Here is a 27,267-nt window from a genome sequence, read left to right as displayed (position 1 = left end):
ATAGATGGTACATGTTTTTAGTTGTGTGTATTTTGCATATTCCTGCATAGCTCAGTTCCACTGGGTTCAGTTTTCAGCTTTTACCTGATGTTTCTCACCAAAAAAAATCACACATAAGCAAGTGGGAAATTCATGTCTTGCTCATACTGTGTTGAAACAAATGTGTCGGTTTTTTTTTTTTTTAAAGAAAAAACTCTATAGCAGAAGTTGGAGTATAAACATTTGCATCTATAAATTTCCCTTTTTAGATTGCTTTAGCTGCATCCTACAAATTTTGATACGTTGTGTTTTGCTATGGTTCAAGTCTAAGTATTATTCTCTGATTTCTGTTATGATTTCTTAGCCATGATTTAGAAGTACTTTTAAAGATTTTCAAGTTTGTAGTTTTCCTTATAGGGTATTCTTGTGATAATTGTTTCTAAATTTATTTCACTGTGTTCAAAGAATGAAATGTATGACATTAATTGTTTGTGTGTTTTTGTGTGTGTGTGTGTGACTGACTGGTTTGTGGTTAGTTTTTGTAAATATTTTATTTGTGTTTGTAAAGAATGTTCATTCTCTAATTGTTTGCCATTTTCTGTAGACTTACTGCCTTAGCTGAATTTTCTGTGTATGTATTGCTAATTGAATCCAAACTCTTCCCTCAGTTGTGTAAATCTCCTCTCAGCTTATTCAGGCACATTAGGTAGTTTATCAAGTTCTCTTGAAGAAATTTCTGCTAGAACCATTAGGTTGCAGTTATTCTTCAGGCCTGTTACACAGCTTTCTTCTTGGATCTTCATCACCTCTCTCTTTGTTAGATTACCTTCTTGGATATCATTCTCAGTTCTTTCCTGCTTTATTCTAATTTTGGCAAAATTCCCTCTTCAGTAGCATCCTGGAAAAATGTGCTTAGAAGGTGAAATTTTTGAGAACTTGCATGTCTGAAAATAACTTTGCTGTCTTAATACTTATGATGGTTGGATAGAAATAATTTCCCCTCAGTTTTTAATACAGTGCTTCATTTTCCTTTGGCTTCAGTGCTGCTGTTGAGAAGTCTACTATTTCCTCCTTTAAGCTTATTTTGATCCTCTTTGTCCTTGAGCTCTGAAATTTTATGAAAAAGTACCTTGGTGTAGGTCTACTTTCAGCAATTGTGATGGGCACTCAGTGGGTCTTTCCATTAAAATACATGTCCTTAGATTCTTGGAAATTTACTTGAATTAGTTCTTTGATTTCTTCCCTTCCATTTCTCTGTTTTGACTTTCTGGAATTCCTGTTGTTAATTATGGGGCCTTGAGCACTGTTCTCCACATTTTCTTGTCTTTTCTCTCCTATCCCTTTTATTTTACTTGCTGGCGACATTTCCTCAGTTTGTCTTCTAGCTCTTTGAGGATTTCATTTCTATTATGTTTAATTAAATCTTTTTTTCTAAATATGATATGGTGTTTTGTTCATAGGTCTAATATATTCTCTCACCTTTGAGGACATTAATGATAGTTTCTGGATTTTGTCTTCTCCCATAGTCTCATAGTCTCTGCTTCAGGTTTCTTTCTTGTTTTTTGGGGTTTTTTGTGGTTTTTTTTTTGAGTTTGTGTTGTGTGTGGTTTTGTTTTTGTTTTTGTTTTTTACCATTTGTTTTGATCTCTCACTATTAGATGCTTTCCTCAAATGTCTAGTTGGTCCTTGGCTGTGCATATTTAAAGATGTACTACTGAAAAAGTGATTCAGAGCTCCAAGCCCCCAAATGGCGTTTGTTGTCTTCACCATAAGGGAACCTAGCTGGGTTTTTTTTTCCTGGGAAAAGCCTGGTAGAATATTTGGGTCTTTTCTCTTGAGTTCCCAGAGAAGGACTCCACTAAAGGCTCTGGAGGTTCTGGCAATGATTTTGGGAAGAGGACTTGAGAAAGGGAGCTGCCTCTGTCGTCAGTGTGTAAAGTTGACTTAATGCCCTGTTATAAAAGAAAGATACCCCCCTCAATTGTGTATAGACACCTTTATTATTTTTTTTTTTTAAAAAAAAAAAAGGAAAGAAAGAAAGAAAACTTCTCTACAGAATAGCTTCTGCTGGCAATAGAGAGGAATAGTTCCTAGCTTGGGTCACCTAACTGTGGAGAGGGTCTAGGAAATCAGAGAGGCTTAACCGCTTAAATAGACTTTCAACCAGTCCTCTTCCTAGACCCACCTTGACCCGCATTTCTAGAGGCACCTAGTGCTCCCAATTCTTGAGCCCTTTGGTGTTCCTCCAGTTAGTGTCTTTATGTAAAGTCTCCTTAGGAGTCACTTTTAGAGTGCCACTCTTCTATATGCTTTTAAGTGTTTAAAATTTTGTTTCTCTTTCCTCCATTTCTATTTTCTTAGTTTATGTGGCCTTATGCTACTTTATTATTTTATTTTATTTATTTGAGAGAGAGAGTGCACATGTGCACAAAGAAGCAGACTCCCCGCTGAGCAGGGAGCCCAACGCAGGGCTCCATCCCAGGACCCTGGGATCATGACCTGAGCTGAAGGCAGATGCTTAATCAACTGAGCCACCCAGGCACCCCTGCTACTTTAAAAAATTTGTTGTTTTAGTGAAATTTGGAGAGAGCAAGGTGCAATAATGTGTGTATCCAGTCCACCATTTTTACACAAAACCTTAAAATTTTAATAACTTCGAAATTTGAAGAGCATTACACACCAAATGCTCAGGGAGTCCAAAGGGTCAAAACTATAAGATGGTATTTGCCTTCTTTCACTTGTGTACAATGGAGTCTTCCAGAGGTTACAAGATGTGTGATATTGCAACAGATTAAATGCAGAAATAGGTGAATCATGTTTTTTCTAAGTCAAACACTGAAGAAATTTAAAAAATGTAAAATAATGGCATTCATTTTACTAATTTTTTGAAAAGTTTTTTCACTAAAAATATCTTATTTGTAGTAACGTGATAGGTTTATTGTTGTTTTTTAAAATCCATTAAAAAATGTATAGTTTAAGGGCGCCTGGGTGGCTCAGTCGTTAAGTGTCTGCCTTCGCCTCAGGTCATGATCTCAGGGTCCTGGGATCGAGCCCCGCATCGGGCTCCCTGTTCTGCGGGAAGCCTATTCTCCCTCTCCCACTCCCCCTGCTTGTGTTCCCTCTCTCGCTGTGTGTCTGTCAAATAAAATCTTAAAAAAAAAAAAAAAAGATTGTGTTTTAAAAAAATGTATAGTTTAAAAATCTTAGTTTTCATTTCAAATATGGTATCAATGGTTATAAACCACATAAAAAACAATCTCTGGTATCCTCAGTAATTTTTTTTGTTTTTAACTTTTTTTTTAAATTTTATTTTATTATGTTATGTTAATCACCATACATTACATCATTAGTTTTTGTTGTAGTGTTCCATGATTCATTGTTTGCATATAACACCCAGTGCTCCATTCAATACATGCCCTCTTTAATACCCATCACCAGGCTAACCCATCCCCCCAACCCCCTCCCGTCTAGAACCCTCAGTTTGTTTCTCAGAGTCCATAGTCTCTCATGGTTCATCTCCCCCTCCGATTTCCCCCTCTTCATTTTTCCCTTCCTACTATCTTTTTTTTTTTTTTTTTTTTTAACATATAATGTATTATTTGTTTTAGAGGTACAGGTCTGTGATTCATCAGTCTTACACAATTCACAGCTCTCACCATAGCATATACCCTCCCCAGTGTCCAGTAATTTTTAAGAGAATAAAGATTCATGAGGTCAAAACTTTTGAAGGCTTCTACTCTAGACAATCCTAGATATAAATTGGAACTGAATATAACAGTATAAACATATCCAATGCTCCACTAGTCTCAGCTTTACATGGAACAGTAATGTGATTTAGTCCTCATGCTCATTAAATTTAACACTACTGTAGTTTTATTCAAAATTCTTTTGTTTTCTCACCTAATAATCCTTAGAGGAACAAAAGGAAGCTGCTGGAAGTTAATCAATACTGTCTTTCTCCCTAGAGTATATATGTTCCAGTCTCTGCTGACTTAGATAATGAGAAATAAGTTTAAGAGCCATAATGTTAAAGTGTGCATTTTTATTCCCAACGGGGTGAAAATGGGCTCTTCAAGAGAAAAACTTAGATATTATAATAGTTTGTGACCCATAAACAGGTATACATCTGGGTATTAAAATTTCATTGGAGATGGGGGATAATTAGGGAAGAAAAATCAAAAGTTTCCTTAGGAAGGGATGATAAGGAAAAAGAGGTTGCAAAACACTGCTTTGGAGATCCTGTTAGAGCATGATCTGTTAACCTTTCTTTTACTTACATTTCTTTCTCTTCTCTAAGCTTGCTCCATAATGCCACAGAGTAGAAGCTGTAACCACAGATACTTTGTAGGGGTGCAGTAGGTCTCTTAAAGAGGGAGACAACTAGTTGAGGCTTGTAGCAACCAGAGAGTTTATGTCCGAGGACCTTGGCTTATCACTCAGTTCCAGCCAGTTATTGTCATAGTGGAATATGGGCCCAAAGTTGCCAGAATTCCTAAATTTTTTAGAAAGAAAAGCCAGAAATCCAAATTTTATGGAAAACTTATTTTTAGGGGCTCCTGGGTAGCTCAGTTGGTTAAGCGTCCGACTCTTGATTTCAGCTCAGGTCATGATCTTAGGTTGTGAGATTGAACCCACCTCGGGCTCCATGCTGGGTGTGGAGCCTGCTTAAGATTCTCTCCCTCTCCCTCTGTCGCTCTCCCACCTTTAAAAAACTTGTTTTTAAATATCAGAAGCTAATTTAAATAATTTAAAAATAATAGAGCAATCAAAACCTCTATGAACCACTGCTTTAGGACACCCCCACACATACCACAGTAAGTGTAGTCTCTTCCACCATGATAAAATGTCTCCAGAATATGACTCTCCTACAGCATCCTGAACTCAAGAGTCATCTTGCTCCTGCTTGAATAACTGTGGTAGATCCTCTTGTCCCAAGAGGCTAACCTGTCCTGTTTTGGTTAACTCTGTTTGATGGCTCTGCCTCAGAGGAAGCAGAAATATATCTCCTTCAAACTTTAACCTAGTGGTCCTGGTTTGTTTTGGGAGACCACACAGAATAAAATTTACTCTTCTCTTACATGATAGGTCTTCAAATTTGTGAATTTGACTGTGAATCAAAAATTTCTCCAGAAATGTAGAACATAGAATTTAAACCCTAAAGTCAAGCTGTTAGGGTTTGAATCTCTTCTCTGCCTCTTAACTAGCTCTGTAGTGTTGGAGTTGTTACTTTAATCTTTTTGTATCCCAGTTTGTCCAATTTTAATATAGTACTGTAATTTATTTAATTGCTAATAGGTATTACATGTAAATCTCTCAAAACAGTGCCTAGTCTGTAGTAAATATTCAGTAAATGTTATTATCCAGGTTAAGCATCCTTAGTTCCATCAATCATTCTTCATATAACACAGTTTTATATTTTCTTGCCATATTTAATACTTTACTCATTAATGGAAGCAATCTGGTGCCTTACAGGAAGACTTTTAAGTTTCTTTCCCTAACTCTTATCTTCTATACTATCCCCTCACACCTCTCAAAACCAGATCCAATGACTTTTATCTTTGTTTATATGTATATATAAATATATGTTTATACATATATATAAATATAAATACACATACATATATGCACACATACATTCACTTCATTCTTGAGGGTATGTGGACATAAAAACCAGTAGACAACCAAACTATAAGACTGGCTTCTCTCTCACTTTCCTAACAGAACCCTGATTTTATTCACACAGTTTCCTTCCTCCACATGGCTTTACGCTTCAGAGAATCAGGCCCTATCTCCAGCCTTGGAGAGTGGGTTCTGATTGGTTTAAAAGTCAACCAGGGTGTTCCATGATGTCTGGGTGATTTTTGACATAGGTGTGTGATGCAGTTCTGGCCATTGAGACCTGAGGAGAAATCTGATGGGAATTGGGTTTGGGTTTCTGAGAAAGGTTTCCTTGTTCCTAAATGAGATGCACATGAAGAGATAGTCTCATCTTTCTGGTTACTGCTGAGTCTGGGTAAGAAACCTGTTTCACTGTCTTAAGGCCTGGGGGTTGGGTAGGGTACCACCTGAGGAGAGCAGACTGAAGACATAGGTGCGTTCTTGACATAGGTGGGTTCTTGAAGACATTGTTTTTATTTGTTTGTTTGTACTTTTTTTCTTTCAAGTTTTTGCTTAAATTCCAATTAGTTAATATACTGTGTAACATTAGTTTCAGGTATAGGCTTTAGTGATTCATTACATACAACACCCAGTGCTCATCACAATCTTGAAGACATTGTTGAGCTACTTCACTAACCAATCCTGGAACTGCCCTTCCTCTTAATTTCCTTTTTTCTTGTATGCTGCTTTGAGTCTGACTTCCAACTAAAATAAGCTGAATCAATAAAAAGGTTATTTAATTCTAGTATGGCTGGCAAATTGGATACATAGTACTTCATCTCATAGTTATGAGGAATAATTGAAGTAATAGAGGTAAAAGGTACTTTGTAGTTAGAGTAACACCACAGATATATAGTTCTCTTACAGTATGCAACCAGTATTTGTGGTAGACAGAATGTTTCACAGAGAATGAGGGTGCTTGGCTTTGCTAATTACCAATTCTATTAATAGTATGCAGGTCACTGGACCCTTTAATCACTAAGAATTAAATGATCTTTAAGGTCTCTTCTAATTCTGTGAAAAGAATAGGAGACCATTCCGAAATTTCCACCTAAAAGCCCTTGTATAGATTAAGGCAGGAGGTATAAATAAGTAAATCTTTTTTTAATTGAAGAAAGCATAATTTTATTAACCAGTTATGTTGGGGATACTTCAGTTTCACAGTGGTTCTCCTGAACTTAGTGCCTTGAGAAACAGGGGAAGCTCTACTATTAACACACTTACTGGCTCTAAATATCAACTCTCAAAGCTTTATATACATAGATATTTTGTTTTTTAACCAGCTTTTTAACTTACTTTCTTATATGGAATCATTATGAGTATATCATCACTTTTCTCATATTATCTCAATCTGCTGTCATCTTTCTACCCTCTCCCTAGTTACATTATTCCCAGACTACTAAATAGCCACCTGAGTGGACTCTGTTTTCACCAAAATCTGCTTCCTCTCCCTCTTCCTCATCTATAAAATGAGGTGAAGAAAGATAGTTCTTTTTTTTTTTTTTTTTTAAGATTTTATTTATTTATTTGACAGAGAGAGAGAGATCACAAGTAGGCAGACAGGCAGGCAGGCAGAGGGAGAGGGAGAAGCAGGTTCCCTGCTGAGCAGGGAGCCCGATGCGGGGCTCCATCCCAGGACACTGGGATCATGACCTGAGCCGGAGGCAGACGCTTAACGACTGAGCCACCCAGGCGCCCCTGAAGAGAGAGAGTTTTTTTCTGGTTCTAACATTCTGTGATTTGTCAGTTATTTTTCTCATCAATCCAGACTCTATTAAACCCAAAAGAATTCATCTTTGGTTACCTATTAGAGTTAAGTTTAAAAACTTCTTTCATCTGAGGGACAGTAGAACTGAGTTCATAAAGGAAAGAAATAATGTATGAGTACCCTTTGCAGAGCTAGACATATCAAGAAATGTGGGTCTTGGGAAAAATGTAGGTACAAGCATACCTTGGAAATATTGCAGGTTCAATTTCAGATCACTGCAGTAAAGCAAATATCACAATAAAGTGAGTTAAATGAATTTTTCGGTTTCCCAGTGCACATAAAATTACTCTGTACTGCAGTCTATTAAGTGTGCAATAGCATTAGGCCTAAAAAATACGTACTTAATTTTTTGAAAGATTTTATTTTTAAATAAACTCTACACTGAATGTGGGGCTTGAATTTACAACCCCAAGATCAAGAGTTGCATGCTTCGCCGACTAAGCTAGCCAGGCACCCCTGTACTTAACCTTAATTTAAAAATACTTTATTGCTAAAACATATTAACCATCATCTGAGCTTTTAGTGAGTCATAATCTTTTTGCAAGTGGAGGGTCTTGCTTCGATGATAGCTGCTGACTGATCAGGGTGGTAGTTGCTGAAGTAGGAGTGGCTGTGACATTTTCTTAAAATAAGACAACACTGAAGTTTGTTTTGATTGACTCTTCCTTTCACTAATAATTTCTCAGTAGCATGTGATGCTGTGTGATAGCACTTTGCCCACAGTAGAACTTATTTCAAAATTGGAGTTAGTCCTCTCAAATCCTGCTGCTGCTTTATCAACTAAGTTTATGTAATATTCTAAATCCTTTGTTGTCATTTGAACAGTCTTCATAGCATCTTCACTGGGAGTAGATTCCATCTTAAGAAACCACTTTCTTTGCCCATCCCTAAGATGCAACTCCTCACCTCTTTTAAGTTTTATCATGAGGTTGCAGCAATATAGTCACATCTTCAGGCTCTACTTTTTTTTTTTTAGTTGTTAATTTAATCTCTACACCCCATGTGGGACTCAAACTCACTACCTTGGCCGAGATCAAGAGTCCCATGCTCTTCTGACTGAGCCAGCCAGGCACACCTTCAGGCTCCACTTCTGATTCTAGTTTTCTTGCTGTTTCCACCATATCTGCAGTTACTTCCTCCACTGAAGCCTTGAAGCCTTCAGAGTCATTCATGAGCGTTGCAATCAGCTTCTTCCAAACTCCTTTTAATGTTGATATTTCGACCTCTTCCCATGAATCATGAATGTCCTTAATGGCATCTAAAATGGTGAACCCTTTCCAGAATGTTTTAAACTTACTTTGCTCAGATCCGTCAGAAGAAACACTGTTTAGGGCAGCTCTAGCCTTATGAAAGTATTTCTTAAATAATAAGATTTGAAAGTTGAAATAACTCTTTGATCCATGGGCTGCACAACAGATGTTGTATTAGTAGGTATGAAAACAACATGAATCTTGTACATCTCCATCATAACTCTTGGGTGACCAGGTGCATTGTCAGTGAGTGGTAATATTTGAAAGGAATCTTTTTTTCAACAGTGGGCTTAAAATTTTCAGTAAACCATGTTGTCAACAGATGTGCTATCCCTCAAGTTTTGTCCCATTTATAGAGCTCAGGCAGAGTAGATCTAGCATAATTCTTAAGGGCTCTAGGGTCTTCAGCATGGGCTTCACTTAAAGTCATTAGCTGCATTAGCCTTTGACACAAGAGTTGGCCTTTTCCTTTGAATCTTTGAAACCAGGCATTGACTTCTCCTTTCTAGCTAAGGAAGTCGTAGGTGGCATCTTTTTGCAATAGAAGGCTGTTTTGTCTACACTGAAAATCTGTTGTTTACTGTAGCCACTTTCATTAATGATCTTAGCTAGATCTTCTGGGTGACTTACTGATACACCTTACACTTTTATGTTAGAGATGGCTTCTTTTCTTGAACCAACCTCTGCTAGCTTCAAATTTTTCTTCTGCCACTTAACCTCTCTCAGCCTTCATAGATAGAAGAGAGTTAGGGTCTTGCTCTGGATTAGGCTTTGGTTTAAGGGAATCTTGTGGCTGGTGACCTTTTATTCAGACCTCTAAAACTTTATATTAACAAGAAGGCTGTTTCACTTTATTAGCATGCGTGTGTTCATGGGAGTAGCACTTTTCATTTCCTTCAAGAACTTTAACTTTGCATTCATGACGTGGCTGTTTGGCTAGGAGGCCTAGCTTTCAGCTTGTCTTGGCTGTTGACATGCCTTCCTCATTAAGCTTAGTCATTTCTAGCTTTTGATTTAAAGTAAGAGATGTGTGACTCTTCTTTCACTTGAATACTGAGAGGGCTCTTGTGGGGTTAATTGCCCTAATTTCAGTATTGTCAGGTCTCTGGGAATAGGAAGGCCCAAGGAGAGGGCGAGAGATGGTCGGTAGAGCATTCAGAACACACACAACATTTATAGATTAAGTTCACGGTCTTAGATGGATGCAGTTTGTGGTGCCCTAAACAATTACAGTAGTAACATTAAAGATCACTGATCACAGATCACCATAGCAAATATAATGATAATGAAAAAGTTTAAAATACTGTAAGAATTACCAAAATGTGACAGACACAAAGTGAGCAAATGCTGTTGGGAAAAATGTGCTGATAGACTTGCTCAATGCAGGGTTGCCAGAAACCTTCAATTTTTAAAAAACGCAATACCTTTGAAACATAATGAAGAAGTGCAACAAAATGAGGAATGCCTAGATATGTATGTACATATATGTAGAAATGTATGACCTTTTTTAGAGTTTCTTTTGGTTAGGAGATAAGAAAAGGAAGAAGCTTATAATTTCAAACCCATTGGGAAAGTGGTATGTATGCTATATTTTCTCTTCTTTTCCAGCAAAAATTAAAACTCTTCTGGAAATTGATTCATTACTGCTAGAGGACTAATAGGGGAAACCTAAGCATTCAATCCAATCCATGTTAGAGTAGAAACATTTGCCAGGCATGAAATTTCCTAGACATCTAAACATGTTTTTCCAGAAAAAAAAAAATATTTAATAACTGTGTATAAACAGGTGCTAGCTAAAGTAAGAATTATATGCACAGTTGGTGTTAATTCTGAAATTCTTGAAGATGTGAGGTCATCCTCTGCCACATCACCATAAAACGCCCAAGGAACACATTAAAACCAGCATTAAAAACAGAACATTATACTCTGTTTCATTCCTAGAAATAGATGATTACCAACAATCCCAAAATGCAGATCTTTCTATTCATTTGGTAGGTTTGGTTTAGATTTTATAAGTTTTTTTTTTTTTAAGATTTTATTTATTTTTATTTGAGAGAGAAAGCACGCACAAGCAAGCGTGCGTGCACATGCAAGTCGGGGAGGGGCAGAGGGAGAGGGAGAAGACTCGGAGGCTAGATATTTATAAGTTGTGTTGAGGGATTTTTTCTTTTTTACTGCTAACACGAAATACATGCTCTTTCCCAATACCATTTCTCTAACTCTCCAACACCAAATAGGTGTCCTACAATTAAATTCTGACAGTAACTACCTGAACTTAGCATCAAACACCCCCTAGGTTAAAGGGCTCAGTCCCACAAGACTGCCCTCACTTCAGATGTCAGTGGCAAGTTTGGGTCTCCAGGTTACCTGCACTTCTGTCCAACTTGGAGAGAATCAGGGTCTGTGAATATATGACTGCTCAGAGAGTGAGTTGTTATTATGCTGCTCTTTAATTTACCAGCTTACCCTTTCTAGTCCTTCCTTATTCTCTCTGATCACTTACTACTGTTGCAGGTAGTAGAGAGTACAAGGCAGTGTTTTGAGTGTTTGATAGCAGAATGTAAGTTCTTCCTTCCTCCCTCCTAACTTTCTAACTTTCTTCCTACCTTTCTACCTATCTACATATTTTTTAAAAGTTGTTTCTCTATGCCAGAGAGGATATAAGCCCTCATGGAGTTTTCATTCAAGATACCCTCTTTTCTGGGAAAGGGTACCTGAATGTCCACATGTGGGGAGAGGAGTCTTAAATCTTGAAGTGTGAAGAGGACCAACTATGGCAGTTTTCTCTATTATAAAAACAATTAGAGTCCTTCTTTATTTAGTATAATTATAGAACCTTTTTGATAATACTTTTTAGTAACTCACTATTTTAATAGTGTAGAGTCTTAAATGTGGGTGTCTTTAAATGCTGCTGCCAGTTTCTTCCACCTCTTCCTTCTATAGGATAAACAGCAGGGGGTTGGGGGGTTGTCTTTTTTTGTTTGTTTGTTTACTTTTAGTAATTCTGATAAGGCATATTTGAAATATTCATTAAGGGATAAAGAGTTTTTATTTTTAAAAAATAAGCACTTTATTGCAAAAGTTACTTCACCTTATCATTCTTTAATCTTTAATATACATTTTATGTATGTTGAAGTACTTTAGATGATTTTTTAAATGATAAAGGTTGTCATAAAAATAGTGATAGGTTGTACTATTATTTTTTTATTAACTGAAAAATTACATGTCTTCTGACTACATGCAATTTATTTATTTTAGGTGTTGAATTTTATGCTCCTTATATGAAAAATAGAAACAAAAATATTTGAAATTCTTTACTGCATGCCTTCTGGTCAAGCTGGTCTAGGTATCTTCTTTTTAAAATAACTTTTAAATCTTAGGAGTTTTGAGGTGAAAGATGTCATTTTGATAGAGAAGAAAGAAGATAATGCTTGCACTACTTACATCCTTCATGAAACGATGCTGTTGTTGGAAAATTAACACTAATCTTTTCTCTTACAGAGAGCTGTTGGAAATAAGACTGTGACTTTATTACTTTTAATATTTTAATTGGTGTAAGCTGCTTTTTGTTTTTAAAAATAAAAAATGTTATTTTTCAAAATTTCTAAGGGAGGAAAGAAAAACAGTTGATTAGCCTGTGTATTTTGATTTACATTGGATACTTTTTATTATTCCTTCCAAAACAGACACTCCTTGAATATGCAGAGAAATGGAAAACTTCAGAAGATCCTTTACCTTTATTGGAGGTATACACAGTGGCTATCCAAAGTTATGTTAAAGCCCGACCTTATCTTACCTCTGAATGTGAAAATGTAGCATTGGTTCTGGAACGCTTGGCATTGTGAGTAGACCTTTGAGTAAATAAAAAATTAGATTTAGCTTTTTTGTTTTAATTTGGTATCTCAGTCTTATGATAGTTTAATTTTAAATAGAATAGTTATGGGGTATCTACTGATACTAGGATTATTTATTTTATTTTACTTTGAATTTTAATAAATATTTGTATCCTTACCAATTTTTTGTTTTTTTAGAAGCTGTGTTGAACTTTTACTGTGTCTGCCTGTTGAGTTATCAGATAAACAGTGGGAACAATTTCAGACACTGGTGCAGGTAAGAATATTTACCTGTTAGATTTCATTTAGGTATATCGTATATCCTTTTCTTTATTCTTAATAAATTATTTGGCTACACTTTAAAACATCTAGGGAATAACAAGCATTAATTGCAGCTCTTGTTAACACTAATGTCATGCATATAGTAGATGTTCATAAATGTGTGTTAAATGAAGATATACATTTAGATAGATTGGTTGAATATTGCACAGTTCTTTAGGAGCAGTTAATTAGCACTTTGCCAGACCAGTAAGGGAAAACAAAAGAAAATGCCCTAATTTGTATTTAGAAACAGTTTAATTGCTGAACATCTGCAATATGCCTTACACGAATTTAATATATCATTTAATTCTTATGAAAACTTTGTGGGGGTAGGTATATTTTTCCCATTTTAAAGGTGAGGAAACTGAGGCTCATACTTTAAAATATTTATCTACCCAAATTTATACAGCTAATATTACAGAGTAGTTGTTTGAATCAAGGTTCTTTATTCCAAAGTCCATGCTTTTCTCCTATAACTGAAAACACATGCTTTGTCTCTCTTATTTAGTGTTGTTATTCTACCTTATAGAAGTACTATGCAATTTAGTACTTAGTTGTCTTGGAGTATTTTCAAGAATGTTAAACTTTGTTTCAAGCACTAGATTGTGCTGTATATACTATAGCTTCAAGTAAGTTTTGATTAATTGATTAACTAAAAAGAATGTTTTTGCTAGCTAGTTTCAGAAAGTATTTCTCTTTCTCTAGCCAGAGTTCATAAAATATTTTTGGCTTGATGTTTTTTTTCTGTAGGAGATATATTAAAGATAATTAGTTTCAAATTTTAGAAGCATGTGAAATAAACTGTAGTTAGAGAAGTCAGCTTTGTTATTTTAATATAAACCATTAAAATCTTCATCAGTTGCAAAATTCTTGAAGGTAGGTTTCATATCTTATTACTATTATAGGATTCCATATAGTGTCTTACACATAATACTTAACTGTTGAAATGAAGGTGTCTTGTCTTGTCATGTTGCAACTAACTTTTTGATCACGCAATTTCTACTTCAGCATATCAGTAACTCATGTCTTAGGTTGTTTTGCCAGCAAGTATTTATTTTTAGGCAAATAATTATTTTAGAACTTTTCATTGTTTGGCACTCTATCCCAGAATGAATTAAGTTATTTATATACAAATATAATACTGAATTCCTCATGCTATTTTGTCAGCATATGATAAACTTTTAAACTTTCCTTTTTGAAACAGTAGCACTAGGTGATACTTTTTCATACAGGTTAATGAGAAGGAAGTAACTCTTTAAATCCTTATATGGTAGCTTTTAGCAATTGCTCGAAGAAACTTTCTTAAAGCACTGGAACTTGTTGCAGTGGGGAGACTTTATGGTTTTGAGGAATAGACTAAAAACATAGCATGTAGCTTTAAGAGTTTCCATGACACTTTGCTCTCATTTCAGAGCTTCGTTGGGGTTATTTTATACCTGCTTAATAGCATATGTTTCATTTTGCCTGTGTTTTACTGTTTTAACTTTCTTTACCCCACTAGAGGATAAGCCTCATAAATGCAGGGACCAGTTGCTCTCTTCCCTAGTCCTTTGCCCGTAGAAAGTCCCAATAAACTTTTTCTGAGTTGAATAAAAACCATTGGTCTTTTGTGTCTTGAAGAATATGCTAATTGCATGAACACTTGGAAACAACTAGTAAGCAAGTTTTAGTGTCAGTTTTAAATAGAATATTGCCAAGGCTATGTAATGAATAAATGAAAAATCATGCATTTAGTTGTTTTCATAAGTCCCTTTTGTTGGAATATGTGTACGTTGTCACTTAGGCCTTGATGCAAATCTGTCCTTTATTAATGATAGAAGTTTTTTTGGAAAAAGTTTTTTACTAACACAAACGATATAAAATGTGTAAGGTCTTTTATGCTTGGATATTCTGATAGCTTCCTTCAGAAGTAACTTTGCTCTTGGTTTAGATTTTGGGGGAAAAATAATTTTGACTTATCGCTAGAAATACATTGTATTTATTTAAAATTTACAGTTGATACAATTCTTGAGATTCATCTTTAAGAATCAGAAGTAAAGGAATTCAGCACTTTGTAATGTGATGTGAAATTTTAAAGATAAAAATCTTATTTTTCAAAAGTTTAGTATTATATTTAGAGCCTGATAAGCTTGCTTTTAAAAATCTGTTGTAATTCTTTGGATGTTTATTTAATATTTATAGGTAGCTCATGAAAAGCTGATGGAGAATGGCAGCTGTGAATTGCATTTTTTAGCTACTCTAGCTCAAGAGACTGGGGTGTGGAAAAACCCGGTACTGTGCACTATTCTTTCCCAGGAACCATTGGATAAGGATAAAGGTAAATTTTCTAGAGAGAGAGAAAAAAAAAGAATCATTAGATTAGAAAAAAAATAAGTACTTAAAATTGTTTTGATAAATATAATTCATCTCAAGATTTCCCAAAGAAGGACCATTTAATTAAATTTTAGCTGAGGTGCTTGAGGCCCTTCACCTTTATTTTATTTGGGGGAAGATGTATTTTTAGGATATTACACAGTCTTAGAGTAACAGAAAAACTAAAATTTTTTCCCAGCACCTTTTCAAATAGAGGAATTCCCTCTGCAATATCCTGACAGGTGGCAATCTAGCTTATATTTGATAACCTACTTGACAGATGGGGAAGCAGAAGTAGGGTAGTTAAATGATTTTCCTCAAAATAGAGAAGAAATTAAATCTAGAACTCTCAAGTCTTCTGTCTCTAAGATTAGTACTCTTTCTCAAACAGCTTATCGCTCCATCTTATTTTATTGTTTGTTATTGTGTGAGCTTGGGCAATAAAGATCCCGGTTAAACTCAAACTGGCAGACACTCTGTTGGAAGTAGATGGCTAAATCACTAATAATATGTATAACACTTAATGTTCAGAGCTCAAAAATGGTATATACCATGAAGAAGAGCACAATTAATGTCTTTGGTACTTTTCTTGAAATTATTTAGGAAAGTGCCCAGATTTCACTCAAACTTTTCCCACGGTATTTAACTAAAGAAGTAAATAAACTTCTTCTGTTGTTTATTGCTGCTTTGCTTGTTGATTGATGGCAAACTTTAGCTTTTTGCTATGTGATAGCAAATGGTGAAGGCTGAGAAAGGAGTGTTAGGTCCGTTGCTTGTGAACTCTGTGTACGTTGATATTTACTGAAAGGCTTTCCAGACATTCTCCAGACTTCTCTTCAAGCTGGTTTTTCCTACCTGGCTCCCCTCTTACCATTTCTCCATGCTTTCCTGATAGTTCTAGCAATGTTACCTGTTCCTTAATTTTCACAAGCAAATTATTTTTAGTACCCCCCTTCCATCAAGGATATCCACAGATTAACTACAGTATTCTCAAGACCTTGGAGAAATGGGGAGTGGACTCTCATTATTTAAATTAATAATAAGAACAACATTTAAAAGTTGAGAATCTTGGATTTTTTTTGCCTTTGGCATATTAATTATATTCCCACAATACTAATACCACTATGATTTTGTTCTTATAATCAAATTATACTTTCTAATCTATTCAGCTTTTGGAAATACTGGATGTAATATATTAATAATAATATCAGATTACATTGTATAGTTCCTAACAGTTTGAAATGTGCTTTTATATTCATGGTTTCATTTAACCTTGATGATCCTGTGAAAAAGGTAGGATCTTTATTATCCCTATTTTACAGATGAGAAAATGGAGGCTCAGGACGATTGGTTGTCTTTTCTATATTACATTGCCAGTGTTGTGAGGCAGAGCCAGGAATTGAAGTCAGGACTTCTCTCCTTTTTATATCATGCCCTGTTGCGCCTAGCCTAATAAAATCGCACCTAGCTTAAGTAAAGAATTAACTCCTTTTTTCTGTTGTCAGTTTCTGAAGAGCATTTTTGCTAAAACTCAGACATTACACTAAAACAGGAAAATGGAACCTTTACCTTAGCAGAGATTTAAAATTTATTTTAAAAGAATATATCCTCAGTTTCCTTACTTGCTTTAATGTGCCTAACATCGTTTCTGTTAACAAAGCCTCTGCCTATCTCTGTGCTGCTTTATTTCTTGTTCTTTGCCTGACATAGCTACTGGAGTAATTTGGACTATTCAGCCAAGAGCAGTTTCTTACAATAGCAGTGGATTGTAGGTAGCCAGACTTTAATACAACTCAATGAAGCAATCAGATGTTAAATGACAGAGATTTTGCAGCCATAGTCTTTACTTGGTCCTCTGCTACTTAGAATGTCTCTTTGATGGGAGTCATTTTATGGATAATCACAAAAGCTAGAAGTGTATGTTTATTACCTCTTTTGAAAAAGTTGAAGGAATTAACATTTTACACAAAAATAATAATTTATTTACATTTTCAAACTTGATGATTCAAAAGGATGGGGAACTTGTAGTTTTAAATATCCAGCCTCTTAGTTTAACTTAACTACAGCAAGTTTGAAGAGAACTAGAGCTTAGAGAATAATGAATACACTTCAGGAGGCTATGCTCATTAGTTTGTTTATAGTGAAGCCTTTGGAGGTTTGATACAGTATTTGAACAGTAATCTACTTAATCCTGAACTTTTTTTTTTTTTTTTTTTTTTTTATTGACTGAGTTTGGACTCACTACAACCCAGCTAACAACCCGAGAAATGCTCTTTGATTTGGGGGATTGAGGGTGGGTGGAAATGCTGATTTCACTTTAAGGTGTTAGCATCCTAGAATAAAGTAACTCTAATAATTAAATCAACATAATTCAAGTAGATGGCCTTTGAATATCACAGGAACTTTAAGCTTACATATTACTTGTACCTTTCTTTGGTCATAATCTCAGGATTGGAAAGACAATGAATGCTTATTTTTTTACCCAATTTTAACTCCTTTCTAAATATCACTAATAAATTGGCCTTCTCTTAAACACCAGTTTATTCGCTAGAGAGGTGGTTTGCTGTGTACTTCAGTCTGTTCTTAACCTATGATTAGAAAATCTTCACTATGAAAATTGTGAAAACTACGTTCTTAGAATTCCATCTTTTGGATTTAGTGCTACCCCTAGAGCCATGTCAAACAAAGTATAAATCCCTCTTGCATGCCATAGCAGTTGAGATTTTTAAAGATTTTAAATCTAAATCACGATTCCTGGGGTTTTTTTAGTGCGTTTTGTTGTTCTCTTTAATATGTAATTCTCAGAACTTAATGTGTACCCTAAATATGATCTGGCCGACTTTGAGGTCTTTGGTACTCTCATTTTTCATCCTAACAATTTATACGTTGTGTTACTTAAGATGACATTAAACTTTTTGGGTAGCCTATCATTCTCACAACTCAGTGAGATTACAAAAATCACACAAAAATTTTTAAATATAAATACTACCCTTATATTACCAACTACATTTTTATGCTTTGTCTTTTGGCACATGAAGCATTGCTTTTTTTTTTTCCCCTGCTTAATTTCACTGTTAGATTGATTCTGTGTATGCAACTTTTCAATATTATTTTCAGTCTTGATTTTGTTATTCAAGGTTTGTCCTTACCAGTTTCCTCTTACTAACATATTCTGTTGACATCCAGGTCCTTGAAAATAACCATAAAATGGTCATGTCCAAAAACCTAGCCCCTGGGATACTTACAGAAATCTTCTTGCCTTCAGGCCTTTAATCAATACTCTTTGATTATGGTTGTTTGTTAAAATATGCCTGTTTTTCCTTATGTCTGCTCCATGGTTCTCCTTTTTTGTATATAAGGATTTGATGAAAGACCATAACACCATAACAAGTATTTGGCTAGAGTTCTTTTAAGTAATAATATTTAATATAGGTTAGTATGACCTGATTTATTATTTTTTAAAATGAACTTTTTATTTTAGAATAGTTTTAGATTTACAGGAAAATTGTGAAGAGTTCCCATATACCCCACTACCAGTTTTCCTTACTCTTCATATCTTACATTAGTATGATACATTTGTCACAGTTAATAAACCAGTGTTTATACTTTGTTATTAACTAACTTCCATACTTTATTCAGATTTCCTTAGTTTTTACATAATGTCCTTTTTCTGTTCCAGGATCCCATCCAGGATACCACATTACATTTAGTCGTCATGTCTTCTTAGGCTCCTCTTGGCTGTGACAATTTTTCAGACTTTCCTTGTTTTTGATGACCTTGACAGTTTTGAGGAATACTGGTCAGGTATTTTGTAGAATGTCCCTTAATTGGGAGTTGTCTGATGTTGCTCTCATGATTAGAACTGGGCTTATGGATTTGGGGAGGAAGATCACAGAGGTAAAATGCCATTGTTATTACATCATATCAAGGGTACATACTATCCACATGACTTCTCATTTTTGATACTAATTTTGATCACCTGGCTGAGGTAGTGTGTCAGGTTTCTCCACTTTAAAGTTACTCTTTTTCTCCCTTTCCATACAGTACTCTTTGGAAGGAAGTTACTACATGCAGCCCACAGTTAAGAGGTGGAAATTTAAGCTCCACCCCCTGAAGGGGGGCAGTATCTACACAGATTATTGGAATGTACACAGATTTGTCTTTCCCCCATTTATTCAGTCATTTATTTATATCCGTATGGACTAATGGATATTCATTTTATACTTTAGTCGTAATCCAGTACTATTTTATTTATTTTGTTAACTCAAATTGACCCAGCTTTGGCCATTGGGAACCCTCTGATTTAATTTCTGTGTCCCTTTGACATACCCCTGTCATTATGGATTATGTTTTTTATTTGAGGTACTTTCTTGCTTTCTGGCACTAAAAGGTACTCCAGCTTATTTTGCATATTTCCTGCCCCAGTCCTTGAATCAGCTGTTTTTCCAAGGAGGCCTTGTTCTTTTTTCTTAGAGAACAGTAATAGAAACCAAGACCTGATAACTGGGTGTGTTTATTGCTACTGAAGTGACATTGCTTCTAGGGTGTCATTACTTCTAGGACCTCTCAACAGACAAAGCAAGAAAATATATGTAGGTATACTAATCTGTGTGTAGACACATCAGTAAATATTTCCATATGTAACCAGCTGTATTTATATCAAACTAAATAGGAGGGTTCATGCTGATGTCTTCCAGTCATTCTAGTCTTGTTGCTTATCTGTAACCTCTCACTTCAACAGAATGTCCTATAATTGGAATCATGCAGTAATATAGTCTTTTCAGACTGACCTCCTACCATTGGCCATCTATATACTTAATTAATTAATCAGTCTTAGTGTACATGTATAGTAGTTTCAGAATTGATAACTTATACCTCTGTGGAAAACAACTTTACTGATTAGAATACAATGCTTATGTACAATTTCTCTTGCCATTTTTCTTATAGACTCCACTCATCCAAAGTTAGTTAGGTGAGCACTTTATTTCCCTACCTCTTTCAGTGAAGTTCTTTCATAACATTTGTAATACAGTTAGATTTTTTAAATGTATTTATTTATTTATTATTATTCTTTTTGCCGTATTCTTCATTTCATCCTGGGCTTCCTCAACCTCCTAAATAATTTTTTAAAATTTGCATACCTTAAGATTTCTTGTTTGTGCTGTAAAGTTCTATAGGCTTTGACAAATCCTTAGTACCATGTATCCACCATTACAATATCATACAGGTAGCTTTCACTGCCATAAAAAAATCAACTATCTTTACCCACTGAACCCTCTCCTGAACACCTGATAACTACTGATTTGTTTACCATCTCTATAGTTTTGCCTTTTCGAGATTGTCATAAAATTATAGCCTTTTGGCCTAGCTGCTTTTACTTGGCAGTATGCATTTAACATTCATCTATGTCTTGAATACCTTAACAGCTCATTCCTTTTTATTGCTGTATAGTATTCCATGATATTATGTGTGGTATGAATATACCAGTTTCTTCATTCACCTATTAAAAGACATCTTGTTTACTACCATTGCTCTTTATGATAAAGCTACTGTAAACATTTGCATTTAAGTTTTTGGGTGGACATAAGTTTCACATGAGTTGGGTAAATATTAGGGGTAAGATTGCTAGATCATATGGGATGACTATGTTTTGCTTTGTAAGAAACTGCCAAACTGTTTTCTAAAGTGGCTATACCATTCTGTATTCTCACCAGCAGTGAATGAGAATTCCTGTTGCTCTAGACCCTCATTGAGTAGTTGGGATTACCTGTTTTGGGAATTGTAGCCATTCTAATAGGTGTGTAGTAATACCACATTTTTGTTTCAATTAGCATTTCTGTAATGACATAAGATACTGAACATGTTTTCATATGCATATTTGCCATCTGTATATCTTTGGTGAGGCATCCCTTTAGATTTTTTTTTTCCTATTTTTTGATCAGATTGTTTTCTTATTTTCTTATTGCTAAGTTTTAACAGTATATTTTGGATACAAGTTCTTTATCAGATATGAGTTTTGCAAGTATGTTCTTTCAGTCTGTGGCTCATCCTTTTTCTTAACAATGTCTTTCACAGAGCAGAAATTTAAAATTTTAATGAAGTCCAACTTACGAATTTTTTCTTTTGTGGATCATGTTTTTGGTGTTTTATCTAAAAACTCATTACCACTATGTTAACTATACTGGAATTAAAATGAAATAATATAAAAATAGCAATACATACATATGTACATACATACATACTCATTCATTACCAAACCTAGAGTTCTGTAGATTTCTCAAAGAAGTTTTATAGTTTCACATTTTACATTCGGGTCTCTGATACATATTGAGATAATTTTTGTGACAAGCGTAACTTAATTTATGTTTAGTGTATCTCTCGCGGCTCTTAACACTCACATATCTTCTGAACAATCACAAGCCATGTTTTTAATATAATTAATTTGGAGACTTATTCAGGATTATATCTTTTGCTCAGCCCCATTTTGAAAATAACTTTTTCCATCTGTTTCCATTTGCTCCATTGTTCTGCCCTTTTAAATCTAAAGCTTATTAACAGAACCACCATTAGAGGAATTCTCCTTTTTCTCTGTCATCATAAATAATACATAGTTAAACCCAAGTAGCAGTCTTTTCTCCAGGAGTTACCCACCTCTGCCAATTTGATTGTTCTCAACATTTTTGGTGAGCTAGGGGTCATCTTGGGTTCTAGCTTTAATAACATTTTGCATAGGTTAGTACCAGGTCTCTAACACTTATGGTGCATGCATCATTGGTCCTGAGCCTGCTTTCCATTTTGTACATGTCATCATTTTACAGTCTAAACTCTGAGAGAGCGCCCTATTACAGTCACACTGAATTCCTTCAAATCTGTCCCTTATTAAACTTCTATATTGGGATAATTTGCAATTGTACAAGTTATATTTTGTTAGCTTGCCAGTCCTTTCTTGAATCTTAAGCCCTGCAGTTCTCCCTCCCTCCCCGGAACCTCTTATTTTTCAAAGGAAATTTCTAAAGCTTAACCTTTACCACAGTACTTATAAATCCTTAAGAATTTTGTGAGAAAATAAGTCTTTATTTCAGTAATAAACTTTGCATTTAAAAGTGAAGGTGGAAAAATTGTTCCATTTTATCAGATATTAGCATACGTAAGATGTAATATTTTGAAGGGAGGGGAGATGGGAGGAGAGAGCTGGTGATAACTCATACTTTCCAGGTAAATGGGATGAGGTCAGATCTGATTGCATGCAGCTGCATTTAGTTTTGGATAGTAAATCTCCACAGTTCCTTCACCCTGATACTTTTGGTATATTTTTCGTGTGTGTATATATAGCTTTATATGTGTATACAGAGAATGCCAGAAAAAGTGACTCTGAAAATTAGACTTAAATCTATTGACAGTTATTTTGTGTTAGGACATTTCTTATAGAAAGTCAATAAAAAGAGCACCTTAAAGACTATATTAAGTACTTTTAGAAATACAGTTGGCCTAACTTGTTTCTCTTTGGTTTTGTTTCATTCTTTTCTCTTTTCTTCTCTTTCCTTTCTCTCCCTGTTTCTTTCTTTCTTGTTTGATTTCCCTTTTTTTGCCTTATGTCCTTCTCTCTTCTGTGCCCTTAATTGACCTTGTCTTGGCATAAAAAATAAGTGGAACATTTTAGATTTTATTTTTAAAAATCACTTCTAAATTAGACTGCCTTTTACTTACATATAACCCTTAGATCCTTGAGGATCAGTGACTGGATAGAATTAAGCTGATAGAATTTAACTGTAGTAAGCCTATAGAAGTGTTCACTCCCATTTTAGACTGATGACATATTTGTATTTAACATTGATTATACTCTTATATAATTAAATATAAATGTAGTGACCCCTAGATTTTCATTTTTACTAAAAATGGTTTTAAAATACACTCATTGGTTTCTTGAAACATCTTGAAGCATTCTATTTTAATGAGTGTGTTTTATAATAAAGTTACATGGATAAATATGTCAACTTAATTAAGTTCAGAACTCATAATGAAATCTTACTTCACATGAAAATTTTAGTGTTGCATACTAACTGGGTTCATCTATGGCATGGAATTTTTTTAGTCTAAAAAAAAATTTTTTTTTTTTTTTTAAGATTTTATTTATTTGAGAGAATGAGTAAGAGAGCAGAAGTGGGGGGTGGGGAGGGGAGGCAGAAGCAGACTCCCTGCTGAGCAGGATCATGACCTGAGCTGAAGGCACATGATTAACCAACTGAGCCACCCAAGCACCCCCAGTCTTCAAAAATTCTGTTTTATAGCAACCATGTCAGAAAATCAGTTATGATCATAAAGTTTTACCATAGTCAGGTAATGACCATAAAGTTTCAGATTTAATGAAAAAGCAAGCAGCGTGATTTAAGAAATTCTGAAATCTTTTAAGTAAAAAATTCTATTTCTTATAAATGTAACATATTCCCTCAAGAAAGGGTGAGGGGTAGGGTGAAGATTAAGACTATTCCGAATTGGTAATTTGGACACTGAAATATAGATACCTAGAGCAGTGGTTCTCAGTCCTATCTGTGCTTAAATTACCTAGAGAGTTTTTAGACTGAAATTTCAGTAGTGGAGGGCTGCCTCTGACCAGAGTCTCTGGGTCTGAGCCCCAGGCATCAGTACTTTTTAGAAGATCAACATAATTGTGCAGCCATGGTTAAGAAACACTTACCTGCAGCTTGAAGTGTTGTGTTTTTATTAAATTTCTAAATTTGGGTATTTGTGACTAACAGTATTACATTGATTTTTTAAATTTATTTTTTATTGTAGTAAAAAACACATAAGAAAATGTATCATTTAATCATTTTTAATTGTATAGTTCAGGTAGTGTTAAGTATATTCATATTGTTGTAAACCATATCTCTAGAACTTTTCATCTTGCAAAACTAAAATTCTGTAACTTTTTTTTTTAAGATTTTATTTATGTGAGAGAGAGAGTGTGCATGAGTGGTGGGAGGGGCTGTGGGAGGGGGGCCAGCAGATGCCCTGCTGAGCATGGAGCCTGATTCGGGGCTCAGTCTTAGGACCCTGAGATCATGACCTGAGCTGATGTCAGATGCTTAACTGACTGAGCCACCCAGTCTCCCCAACAATTTTTTTTTTTTAATTCTATAACGATTCAATATCAACTCCCTCTACCACACCTCTCCCAGCCCCTGGTTAACCACCATTTTACTTTTGGTGTCTATGACTTTGATTACTTTAGTTACCTTTATAAGTAGAATCATATCATATTTACCTTTTTGTGATGGGCTTATTTCACTTAGTATAATGTTCTCAAGGATCATCCTTGTTGTAGCATATCCAACATATCCCAGGATTTCTTCCTTTTTAAGAGTAAATAATACTCCATTGCTTGGATATACCACATTTTGTTTATTCATCTGTTGGTAGACACTGGGATTGCTTCCACTTCTTGGCTCTCGTGAGTAGTACTGCTATGAACATGGGGGTGCATATGCATATCACTTGAAGACCCTCCTTTCAGATCTTTTGTGTACATACCCAGAAGTGGAATAGCTGGATCATATGGTAGGTAGTTCTGTTTTTAACTTTGAGGAGCTTCCAGATTGTTTTCCATAGAAGTTGCACCATTTTACAGTCCCATCAACAGTGCACAAAGGTTCCAATTTCTGCACATCCTCACCAACACTAATTTTCTGGGTTTGTTGGTTTTTGTGGGTTGTTTTTTTTTTTTTTTTTGATAGTAATTATTTTAATGGGTATGAGGTGATACCTCGTTGTAGTTTTGATTTGCATTTCTCTGATGATTAGTTGGGTACCTTTTCATGTGTTTATTGGACGTTTGTATATCATCTTTGGAGAAATGTCTGTTAAAGTCCTTTGCCCACATTATAATAGGATTATTTGATTTTTTTATTGTTCAGTTATAAGAATTCTTTATATATTCTGGATATTAACCCCTTATCAGATATATGATTTGCAAATATTTTCTTCCTTTATGTAGGTTGCCTTTTCACTCTGTTGATTCTGTCTTTTTGATGCATAAAAAAAATTAGGTTTGATGTAGTTGTAGTTTACCTCTTTTGTTTTTGTTGTCTGTACCTTGGTGTTACATCCAATAAATCCTTGCCAAGTCCAGTGTCTTCAAGCTTATCCTCTTTGTTTTCTTCTAGGAGTTTTATAGTTTTGGGTCTTATATTTAGATCTTTAATCCATTTTGGATTAAATTTTTATATGGTCTATGGTAAGTGTCCAACTCCATTCTTTTGCATGTGGACATGAGTTTTCCCAGCACCATTTGTTGAAGAGACTGTCCATTTCTCATTGAGTGATCTTGGCACTCTTGTTGAAGATCATTTGACCATATATGTGAAGGTTTGTTTCTGGCCTTTTTGCTCTATTGTATTGCCTATATGTCTGTCTTTATGTTAGTACCACACTGTTTTGATTACTGTAGCTTTACAGATTATTTTGAAGTGAGGAAGTATGACACTTCAAACTTGTTCTTTTTCAAAATTGTTTTGGCTATTGGGAGTCCCTTGAGATTTCATATGAATTTTAGGATAAATTTTTCTCTCTCTGCAAAAAACATCATTGCGATTTGACAGGAATTATATTGAATTCTTAGATAGTTTTGATAGCTGGACATCTTAACAATGTTAAGTCTTTGAATCCACAAACAGGGATCTTTCCATCTACTTGTCTTTAATGTCTTTCAGCCGTGTTTTGTAGATTTCAGGGTACAAGTCTTTCACCTTCTTGGTTAGGTTTATTCCTAAGTATTTTATTTTTTGTTGATCCTGTAAATGGAATTGTTTTCTTAATTTCCTTTTCAGGTTGTTCATTGTTAGTATATAAAATGCAACTTATTTTTGTATTTTAATTTTTGTATCCTATAACTTGGCTAAAGTCATTTATTCTAATAGTTTTTTTGTGGAATCCTTAGGGTTGCCTACATAAAAAGATCATGTAATCTTGTAGTCAGAGTATTTGACTTCTTCCTTTCCAATTTGGATGCCTTTTCTTTCTTTTTTTTTTTCTTGCCCACATGCTAAATTGTTTTTAAGAGAAAATACAAATTGTATTTTTTAAAAAGGAGTAGTTGATGCAGATTCAGGTAGGCCATGGTGAAAAGTTTAGAATTTACTCTTTAAAGGCAAAGGGAAAGCATTGGAGCGTTTTAAGCTGGGAGAAGATGTGATGGTTTAAGAGTGGATGCAGAAGACTAGCAGAGTGCTACAAAGTGGTCTGATGGATTAATGAGGGCTGGGAGGAGTGGATGAATGGCAGGAATAGAGATGGAGAAAAGTGAATGGGATGGAGTATTTAGGCATTAGAAGTGACAGAATTAGGTGGTGGATTGGATGTGTGGGTGAGAAGAAGGCACAAGAGAGCATTTATAAAGCCACTGTTAGGTTCCTGGCTTGAGCATGACTAAGTGAATTGAGATAATACATATTGTGGTATAGAGATTTCTGTATGCAGAGTCTGAGATGCTTGCTAAATAGCTAGTTCAGAGATGCTACAGAGGAGATTGTGTGCAAATATGGCCATGGAAATACATGCCCAGTAAATAAGTTGACTCCATTTTGAAGGAAATCCAGGACCTTGTTAGTCTAAGCTTTGGTGCATAGGACATGCTCATTTAATGTTTGTATAATGATTTATCACAAAAATTCAACTTATATATTGTAATATATTTAAAGTTAATTATCTTTAATATAGAAATTGTATTTTTTAATATGTAAGTGATATTCTGTGAGAAGCAGCCATTCTTAATTGAACTGGCTAAATATTGATTTACATTATCATTTTATGTCGTTCAGCTCTCTTGATAGGCTCGATTGTGGTAAAACCTGCTTTTCTGTTCAAGTCCATAAATACAGAGAAAATAGATTAAAAGACTGCACACAAGTAAAATTAAAGATATTTTTATTTTTCTGGGATGTGGGAAAAGCAGGGTAGGGAATGAGATGTGATGTGACTAGCTACTCAAGAATAAATATAAAACTTTTTTCATAAGTCTGGCAAGCCCTAAAACAGGTAGCCTTTGATGTGATATTATAACACTGTAAGAAAAAGCATGTTCTGGATTGGAGAGAAGTAGAGAAAGATATTA

The 27,267-nt window shown here is 34.8% G+C and overlaps 1 protein-coding gene across 4 annotated transcripts in view; it reads left to right on the top strand.

The window, feature by feature from the left end:
- ZNF292 (zinc finger protein 292) overlaps positions 1 to 27,267 on the top strand; it is a 91,446-nt gene that overhangs the window by 35,585 nt on the left and 28,594 nt on the right. For 3 of the 4 annotated variants that reach the window (XM_078055020.1, XM_078055019.1, XM_036094832.2), the window contains exons 4-6: positions 12,342 to 12,496; positions 12,687 to 12,765; positions 14,991 to 15,126. In XM_078055020.1, coding sequence (XP_077911146.1) covers positions 12,342 to 12,496; positions 12,687 to 12,765; positions 14,991 to 15,126 — 370 coding nt within the window. Of the gene's footprint in view, positions 1 to 12,341; positions 12,497 to 12,686; positions 12,766 to 14,990; positions 15,127 to 27,267 lie in introns of those variants that run through there. The other variant, XM_036094833.2, reaches the window with a different exon arrangement.

Source organism: Halichoerus grypus, chromosome 9, assembly GCF_964656455.1.
Source record: "Halichoerus grypus chromosome 9, mHalGry1.hap1.1, whole genome shotgun sequence".
Classification (NCBI taxonomy): Eukaryota; Metazoa; Chordata; class Mammalia; order Carnivora; family Phocidae; genus Halichoerus; species Halichoerus grypus.
The sequence above is the reverse complement of the archived record's forward strand: the minus strand, read 5'-3'. Positions and strand labels throughout refer to the sequence as shown.